The 9,899-nt window shown below is 44.7% G+C and overlaps 1 protein-coding gene across 1 annotated transcript; it reads right to left on the bottom strand.

Annotated features, from left to right (window-relative positions):
- Window positions 1-695: 695 nt before the first annotated feature.
- On the bottom strand, window positions 696-9,208 carry POU2AF3 (POU class 2 homeobox associating factor 3). Its single transcript, XM_007172998.2, has 5 exons — window positions 9,097-9,208; window positions 8,319-8,413; window positions 4,324-4,378; window positions 2,680-2,909; window positions 696-1,296 (listed from the first exon to the last, which is right to left on the bottom strand). The coding sequence occupies exons 1-5, from the start codon at window positions 9,206-9,208 to the stop codon at window positions 925-927; spliced, it is 864 nt and encodes a 287-aa protein (XP_007173060.2). The 3' UTR covers window positions 696-924.
- Window positions 9,209-9,899: the final 691 nt, after the last annotated feature.

Below are 9,899 nucleotides of genomic sequence, written 5' to 3' on the forward strand. Positions count from 1 at the left end.
TTAAGTAACTCCTCTTCAGCTTGAAAGACAGTTGGCCTTGTTCAAATAGATCAATCAGAGGAAGTTCAGTTGTAAACAACATGGTCAAGCCTACAAATCAATCTGTAAACACGAGTGATGCATATTTAAAGACCTAAAGCAGAAATTCAGAAATAGAAGGTAACAGAGAATTTTAACCTTTTTGGTACATCAACTGCATGGTAGCTCTCAAGAGAAAGATCAAGTATTTGCCCCAGAAGTTTACAAAAAAGGATTTTGGAAATGAAAAAGAATTATCTACAGGTTAACAGTGCTGTAGGTAAGATGTGCTTTTTGGTCATATTAACCTTCCACTGACTACTGATAGATATGAGAAACTAATGATTCATAAATGTCTTTCTCTGATGTCGCCCCAAGATGTACACCCTCATCTAGCGGTGAGGCTGATTGTCCCTCTTCAGCCATCACAGCCGTGTCTACCTTCCATCTCCATGGGAGCCAGGGCACCTCACGATATTAAAATAATTTTCAATTCATGAACAAGTGAGATTGAATACTGAAGAGTTATTAGTGATTTCCAGAATTAGTTGATATTCCTCAAATCAACTGGGGAATGAGTATTGGAAAATAAAAAAAAAATAAGCCAACTTTTAATAATACAAAATTATTTATTAGTTAAAAAATTATAATTTGTTCGTTACACAGAAAGTAAAACGACTATTCCCTACAACAATTTTTAACTGTAAGCATACAAAGTAGGCGTGGCACTATGACCGGGTCTGAATTTCATATTCATGCCTAAATTAATGTCAGAAAATCGAAAATGGTGACATGTAAACTGCGCCTGTGATATTTTGTCAGCAGGTTGCATATTTTGAGTTGTCATCTAGAGGTGGTAAAAAAATAGATGTATGCATGCCATGTTCCAAACTAATGTAATTTCTATTAACTATAGCAGATGTCCCAGTTTGTTTCCCTCCTACAGAAATCACTGCTTGCTGCTGCTGAGGGTGTGAAGGTCCCATAGTCTGTGCCGGGGTAAGAAAAACACTCTGAAGCTCTGAAGGTGTCCGAGTGCTCCGCCTCGCAGCATGCAGAGCAGCAGACAGAGGCGGTGGCAGAGGAGGAGCGGTTGCACTGGGTGTGTGAGGGCAGGTGAGGGTAGGAGTAGTCTTCCGAGGCGTAGCCCCAGTTTCTGGTGTCCAGAGAAAGGGCAGAGTCGTAATTCTCCGGAGTGTATGAAGGTAGCTGAACAGGAGAGTAACTGCAGTCCAAGGAACCAGAGAGAGTGGAGGAATCCGAAGGCCATCCTGGGGTCTAGAGAGATGAAAACCAAGGAACAAAAAGCTTGATAAATTAGACAGGATTAAAAGAACTGAATAGAGTAGATTTAGTAACTCAGAGTAAGAACATTAGGGGGGGGGAAAAAAAAAGAAAAGCACAACAAAACACCCAACCCAACCCAAGTCTGCAGAAGTAATTTTATTTGCTGGCTGGCGTGATTTCATGACACTGCATTCTATACTTACCTATTTCTTTCCCAACAATAAATTGTCTTTCTTCACTGGCTTTCTTTGTTATAAGCATACTTTAGAGCATGCTTTGTTCTTAAACCACAAAATCCCATTGTGCTTCATCACCTGCACATCAAATCCTGCTGTGTGCCACGATATAAGCTGCAGGTGGCACCCTGGGTGCTTCTCCACACCCTTGACTGTGGAGAACAAGGTGAACATACACAGGTGGAACCGAAATCCTCAATGAGCCAGTGTCTGGGAGACTCCAAGACTGGAAACTACTGTCACAGGCGCTAAAGTCTTGACCCCTGCGGAGAAAGGTACTTTCTGCTTCCTCTTAAGCAGGTTACTGAGAAAGCCTAACTTGGAAGCTGGAAGAGAAGTGAATGACTGGGGCCCTGTGTGCGTATCCTGTGCAGTTAATTTCTTATCCCCTTAAAATTTAGTCAGATACCTACACGGACTTTTGACAAACCAAAAGAAAAAAGTATTTACATTAAAAAACTACTTTCTAAGGTTTTAAAAAAACTATATGAGTAACTAAAAGACATCTTCAACAACTGGTATCTACCAATGGACACCTTATTTCCATTTTGAGTGGTAACACATTTTCAAACATTTGAGGTCCATGAAGAACAGACAATCCAAACGTTTTCAACTATTAGGGCTTCATTTTTTTACCAACCATCTCAGACCCAAATGAGTTCTTGTGCCTGTAGCAGACCAAAACAACCAGTTAGTAGAGCCAATTCAGTGCCAGAATAAAACAAAAAATCCCTTATCAGATGACAGTTTGTACTGTGTTGAAACAGCCTTAATTCCAATTTCTAGAACTCAAAATCCAAGGACCATTGTTTAAATCAGTGATTTCCAATGAGTAGATTTCTGAACTTTACAGTTTAAAAACATTAAATGAGTATTGCCGGGAAACCTCTTTTTATGGCCACACACCAACGTACTAGGGCGTAGCTGACTTGGGAAATCATAATTACGTGTGTATCCAAAGGTTTTTGCCCTTCAGTGTGTGGCTATTTCTACCTCCATTGAGTTTTAAATGGTTCTTTGCTTGTTTCCTGGATGATTTTCTTGTTGATAGTGTCTTTATGATTTCTCACGAGATGATACAAACTCTCTGCCCCATAGTAAACAATAAGAGGTTTTGTAAAGAACAGAGATAAATTACCAGGCTCTGGTTAAAGCAGAAAGGGGCAGCCTGGAAGCTGTCTGGGAAATAGTGTGGAGTACTTTGCATGGAATTGGGCGAAGGGTCCGGGTGTGTCTCTGTCTGAAGGTAGGAATCAAATATCTGGTCGAGGAAGCCTGGATTTTCTTCACAAGAAACACAACTGGAAAATTCTCGGGGTTGGAAATAATTGGGTGTGGAAGGAATTGGTTCAGGCTCAAAATACTGTCCTAGAAGAAAAAGGAAAAGGAGAGATTTTTGTTTAAAACTTGCACTTACAGATTTGAATGGCGTTCTGTTCTATATTCTGAATATTTACTACCTCTAGGGGGAAAGGGGGCTTAAGAAGTTCGAGAAAAGTAAGCAGGCAGGCAATCTGGATTTTTTCGTTGCCTTAGATAATTCAAGCCCACTGAAATGAATCTGGTTAATAATGTGGAAACTGGCTGTAAATGTGGCCTGGGCAAAAGAAAACAATGGTGATCCTATTTCTGTCCAACTGTCACAGTCAAGCTCAAACTTCCACTGTCCACTTTCTTAGACTATAAAGTACAAACACCCAGCCCCTATCTGCAGTCCAAGTGAACCTTATCTCTCAGAAGTAACGTGTAGTGTTGTTTGAGACTTTAAGAAAACTTCTGATGCCATGGGAAATAATTCCTTTGATCTAGGGTTAATTGTTTTCCAAAAGTTTTCACACTTACTCAGTAACTTAAATTTTGAGGAGTATTACAAATGGCAATGCATATTATAAGTAGAGAAACCAGGAATGTCGAGTACAAATTAGTATTGCTCATTTTATATTACAAAAAGCAAAATGTTTCCTTAGTGAACATGTTACACATGATCATGGAATTAATATGTTAAATACCAAACAAGAATAGTTCTGAAATCCCTCCCTTTTCCATTTCAGTATTAATAGGCCCCATTTCTGATTATTACCCTTAAATGCTCAAAGAAGATAGGTTTAGAGTGTGTCCATCAGAGGAACGACAGAACACTGGAGTTTTTGAAGTCTCGAGGCTCCTTTAAGGTTAAGTTAAAGTGGCACATTCAGTGGGGAGCTCCCATAGCACTGGTTTCCTTATATATGACCTCCTTAAACTCTGAGCCGTTGAGTGGCATAGGTAGGAGTGTTTATGTAATAGAGTTATTCGTAATGGGCTGAGAAAACTTACACTTGTTTGAACTACTTTCTGGGAAGAGAGAAAAGAAGGGGAGGGAAGCCCCTGTTGGCTAGTAACTAAGCGAAACAAGAGCAAAGGCATTATTCTAGGACCTCGGGATGTTCTGTATTCCATCTAATAGTACACTAAAAAAGATAACAGGTTTCTGAAAACAATTCTGATCTTTTAATCGAGTTTAGTTACTTGGAGATGAGGACCTGGAACTAATGTGAAGAACAAGCTCTTGGCGCAGAGTAGGTATCAGGGAATAGACAGTTCAGAAATGTGGACAAAATGTTGCACTTGTTTCCTTGCTGGGCTTGTATCTGGAGTCACCATGCCTTTTTTCACCTTCTGATTGGTTGGATTCCAATTAAATGGTGGTGCCTATCTTAACCCCTGAATCAAGTACTGAAAGCCTTTCGAGATGGACTTTTGGAAGAGTTTTTGAGGGAATTGTAAGGCTGGCTTTACTGACCTGCAGAAGATGGTGGGACTGGGTCTGAAAGGTGGACATTGTTGCCTCCGGACAGCTGCCAAAGCAAGAAGATGACCACAAAGCAAAGTGAAATAAAAGTTCTTTAAAGGGAAAGCTAAGACATTTTGACGTGAACTGTGTTGCCTTCTGCTTTAAGGTAAGCCAGATTCTTTCTTCTGAAAAAAACTCACTGTTGTGAAATACAATCAATGTTATATCTTCTTCAGATTCAACTTTTATTTTTGCTTGGGGATTTTTTTCTAATATCTCCCACTTAAATTATACAGGTTGTTAATTTTGATAAAAATTAATTTAAATGATTTTTATATGACATAAATGAACAATGCAAGAAAACACAGTAAATAGCCTTTCTATTAAACTATTTAATTTAAAATAAATAAGGATTAACATTTATTTAATCCCAACTATCCGCAACTTAGTCAATCATTTTCCTCAAAATTTTCATATACTATCTGGCAGCTCAATCCTGGATAGCTAAAAATAGTCACATGTTCTTCTTAGCTATGAAATATTAAAATAGAAAATATTTTCTTAAAGTTGTAGTCAGTGAACTGGAGCCTATCTACATTCTAGTTAATGGCTGGGAAATATTTCACCTCTCGGTATGTTTTTTACTATTTTCTATAAAAGTTGCTTTTTTTTCACTACGATAGTTAAATACCTGAAGTTTATGAGACTGTTCCTTTTAACTATTCAAAGTAAAGCAGCCTGTGTCTTCCAGTTAAATTGATAATTGTACTGAGTAATTTAGGACTTCTTTTTTTTTTTTTTAGATTTCAGGTGGTGGCTTTAAAGTTTAAAGGGACCAGCCTTGCTCTGAGAATCTGTGCTGGGAAGCAGAGCTCAGCATGCCTCTCTCCTGGTTTACAGGGTATTCTCACTCCTGTACACTGAGCCGCTGGGAGCCTGCATAGTCGGCCGCTGCTGAAACAGGAGGTGGTGTTAATTTTGAAAACGATCCATGCTGTAATGTCATGAACCAGGAAGTTGGAATCCCTCACCAGTTCTTTATGCAAATATTTGGCTGCAGCTTAAGCTCAAGCACTTGCAAGGAGTGGGTTTTAAAAACTCGGCTTCAATGTAGAGCTCTGGTTAACCCCATTCCTCCCCCAGAATGGTCCGTTTGTAGGCCTCCCCAGGTTATCTCCCTCAGGTATGTTTACAATACCCTACTTGATATTATCTTTCTAGTCATGGGTTCACTTTCTACTTTGCTGCAAGAATACAAAGTCTCCTCTCTCTTAGATTTCAAACAGCACAAAAATCCACAATCTACAATTTATAAAAATACATCAAGGCCGTTTAAAAAAAATTAATGGTAAAAAAAGGGTAAATTATGTCTTTTGATAAGTACTAACTCCAGTTTCTCTTTATCCTAAAGGTAAAAGAGTTGTGTGTGCATGCGTGTATGTGTGTAGGGCTGTTTGTAAATTGATCTGGCCGAAGTAAGTTTTTTAATCAAACTGACAAATCTGGCATACACATGTTTCTCCTGGCACTGAGACCCTAATATTTGTCTCAATCTATAACTTCCATTCAGGATTGCCTTCTTAAAATTTTAAATTGTGGATTCTACTCTGACTTTATAGCAAATTACGATAAATTTCTTCCTGCTTTATTTTTTGATAAGGTTAACTCTTTCCTTGGCTTAACGCTTTCCAGAGGTAGCCTTAAACCACTGAACAAATTGGAGATGATCTCTGTTAAACCAGAAGCAGGCATACACCATGCCCTGTTACCTGCCATCCCTGCCTACTGAGTATACCTCACAGCTTTCCTAGAATCCTAGATCTTCTGATGGTTCCCAGTGAGAGATTTTACATTTGGCTATCGTAATTAAATCATCTCTGTGTTACTCCTCCATGTCTGTGAGGACCTGGGTGGATATAATCTTCCAGAAAGCAAAGTAGGGCTGGCTTTGCTCTGCACGTTCCTGAAAGGCACTGGCTCAGAAGTACTGCTTGATTATTTCTCAGGGAGGAATTCAGAAAATTCAGATAAGTCAGACTGCTCCAGAGAACAGATACTGGTCAGATACACAAGTGAAATGTTTCAGCCTTGCCTTCCTTCCAGCAGCTAGCTAACAGGGGAACAGTGGCCAAACCAACCTGTAAGAGGCCAAGAGTAATAAAACTGCCATGTGCAAGTGGGCAATTGCAGTGCAGGTTGCAGCTGGAGCAGTATTCTACCAGGTACCAAAGCTCCTTAACAAAAGATTACATTTTGTTAAGAACGTCTTGATGATTTTTTTTTTTTTTTTGGCACCAGCAGTACTTCGCAGTTCCCTTGTTCCTGGTTTTATTAATTTTATAATAATCTCTGAACTGAAGGGGTTGATGGTTGAGGCTATCAGGCTCCTGCTCAGCACAGCTGGATCTGCAGAAAGATGAATTTTAAGAGCCAGTGGGTGGGAAGTTTCTTTAAATATTAAGAATAAGAAGATCTTGGTTCCACTTTTTGCTCTACCATTAGTGACTGTAAGGCTTTGACCTTTAGACGTAATAGAGGCATACAGATCCCCGATCTACTTACCTCCCCTGGTTGTCATAAGAATTAAAAGAAATAGTGAGTGTGCAAAGTGCTTTAAAAGAACCACTGGAAAACCCTGTACAAATGGAAGGAAGTTTTATGGTGTTAGCTGAAATTCTACACATGGAGGTACTGACTTTACATCCAGCAAATGGAAAAATTTGTGCTGTGCATGCCATATCACAGCAAGCTCACACCAGAACTCTAAACTCTGAGCAAAGGGTATGAATGAACATTACTGAATAGCTGGCTTTCAATCCCTGGTTGTACTTTTATTTTAGCTGCTTTTTGCAAATAATAATAATGATAGTTAACATGTATTGAGCACTTTCTAAGTGGAAAGCACTCTTCTAAGTGCTTATGTGCAGTGACTCATTTAATCCTCACAAAATTCCATTATCTCCAGTTTAAAGATGAGGAAACTGAGACTGAGTAACTTGCTCGAGGCTTCATGCCATGGAGGAGCTGAGGTCTGACCCAGTCCATTGGTTCTAAAACCTGTGTTGATCACCCCTACGGCATCTGCCTCTTCCCGAAAAGGCCCAGTTTCATGAAGTCGGGCATTGCACACAAACAGCACTGGACACAAAAACTGTTGTGCAACAGATGCCAATAAGCTGGAGACAGGACCAGTCTTACCGCTGGCAATATGGGCTCTATCTTTCATATCTGACATTCACACCCAAACCAACCCAGAGGCAACTGTGTGATCAAGGGCTCTCAGCAATGAATTGCCCTCTCTTGGAGGATAACCCCACCTCGTTTATTTGGTTCTGCTGCTGCCCTGAGCACTCTTTGTAGTACTTTCTACTTTAGGATGTACATAAAGTGGCAGGGTACCCTTATGACTGCCCAGGTCAATCGCACGATAACTTGGAACTGCTCAAGGCTTCATTACATCTTAAGGAGGTTCTATATTTCAAGCTGTCTCCTCTGAGGCTACACGGCCCCTTTCAGCTGGGAAATTTCAGTGCCTGGTGATTTACAGATCAATGACCTCAGAGGCTGGGTTCCAGAAGAATGAGGTGGCGGGGAAGATGTTCCACGAGATCCTCTCCTTGAAGGGCTCCCTAAAAGGAAGTTTCTGGGAGAGATTTTCTTTGCGTATGTGAGGGCACATACACTGTCTTCCTACAAAATAACAACCTACTTACCTGCTGGCTGCTTCTCTCCCTGTATTGGACCAACATGCTCTTATACTCAACTATGATCAGTGAGGGATGGGCTCCCCCCAAATCTTGAGCTCCACAACATGCCCCAGCTGTTCTCTGTGGTTTTCTGTGGTGAACTGGGATGAAGGTGGGCACAGACGTTATAAGAACAGCTATGGAAGGCCAGGCCTGGGGATGGTGACTGGGGCCTAGGGTGGCCTCCTAAACCTTCCCAGACACAGGGCTGAATGAAGCTGAACACGAGTTGGGAAGAAGTGAAGGGTTTATGCTTACGGTTCCCCCCGAGGCTGCCTGGTGTGCCCTTCTCTGCTGCAGCAGCTCCTTCACTGTGATCTTCACCCGGACACCTTGATACACCTTAGGTTTTTCTGGGGAAAGGCAACCGAGTCAGTGGTCAAGTGTGAGGTTTGGGTGTCAGGCTGGGGTGCGGGGGGGTTCTTCTTTATAAACTGTGGCACCTGACGTCAGATCTCTAGGTCTGGAGAATGCAAAGAGAACGCTAAAAGACAGATGGGAAAGAAACTCAAATTTCTCAGACTGGAAAGGATGAAGAGATACCGTGGGCAGGTTTCAGGGCCCCAGTGGAAACAAAACCTATGGAAATCTGTGGGGCTACCTGCCCCAGGCTGAGCCCTATCCCTAGGCCAATAGCACAGGTTTTTCTGCTCAGGAATGTGGAGACCAGTCTAGGGGAGGTCACCCCTTGGCTAAGTTAGGGGAACCTAGGGTTCTGATCTGGTAGAGGATGGAACCAGAACCTGGGGAGGGGCTGGGCGCCGCCGCAGCTGACCTAGCCCACCCCACTCCCACGCCAGTGGAAGTTCTGAGTCCCTTCCGTCTCCGCCAGGGCAGACGTGGCTTCTGGGGAGCCTCTGACCTCTACGTGCCCTTGGTCTGGAAGCCAGCCCTGGGGCAAGCAGCGGGCAGGTGGGTTTGGCCAGCCTTGTCCTTGGGTCGGTGAGGGACTCGCCAGACTGACCCCAGTAAAGAGACCAGGCCCGAGAACTCCCTCCCTCCCTCCCGTCTTTTTCTTCTGCCTTCTCTCCCTCACCCCCTTTCTCGCCTTTCCTGCTCTCCATCTTTTCCTCCTCCCTCCTTAGTCTCCGCTCCAGCTCGCTCCTCTTCCCGTCTCTCCCCACCCCCTCCCTTTCTGGGGCAGGCATTTCTCCGCGGCGCCCGAAGACTCCGAGTCGAGTCCGCGCAGCGCGAGCTGGGGAAGGCGTGCGGGGCGGCCGAGGACCGCGCACTCGGCCGGGAGGCCGCCCTCCGGAAGGGGCCGCCCCTGGGGCTGGCGGGGCCGGGCCTGGGTGCCCGGCTCGCGGGAGAGGCCGAGCGCGCCCTAGGGGTCGGCGGGGAGGGCGTCCTGCGCGCCGGGAGCGGGGGCAGCCGCGGCCCCGGGCGGGCCCCGCGGAGCCGCGGTGAGTAGGTCGGGCCGGGCGGGCGTTTGCGGGCGGAGGTGGCCGCGGGATCCCAGGAGCGACTCCCGCCCTGACTTCGACCCTGGAGTGAGCGCGGGAGAGCCGCGCGGAGAGGGGCGGGCCGCGCGATCAGCCGGGGCGCCCGGCGACAGGGCCGGGTCGCCAGCGCCTCGCCTGGTCACTGCGGAGACCGCAGCAGGACAGCTGGGAGCCCCCCGGGCCGGGTCCTGGGAGCTAGGCTTCTCCCCGGGAAAGGAGGTCGCGGTGTTCTTCGCCCAGACCCAAGGAATCCCGCGCCTGGCCCGCAGGGCCTGGGCGCCGCGCCCTCTCCGCGGTCCAGCGTCTCCCTGCGACTTCCTCGCCGCGTCCGCGGCCCCGCGGACAGTGGGTGCGGCCCGGGGTCCGCACAGGGACCGCCACGGCTCAGCTCTGTGCG

Source organism: Balaenoptera acutorostrata, chromosome 9 (assembly GCF_949987535.1).
Source record: "Balaenoptera acutorostrata chromosome 9, mBalAcu1.1, whole genome shotgun sequence".
NCBI classification, from domain to species: Eukaryota; Metazoa; Chordata; class Mammalia; order Artiodactyla; family Balaenopteridae; genus Balaenoptera; species Balaenoptera acutorostrata.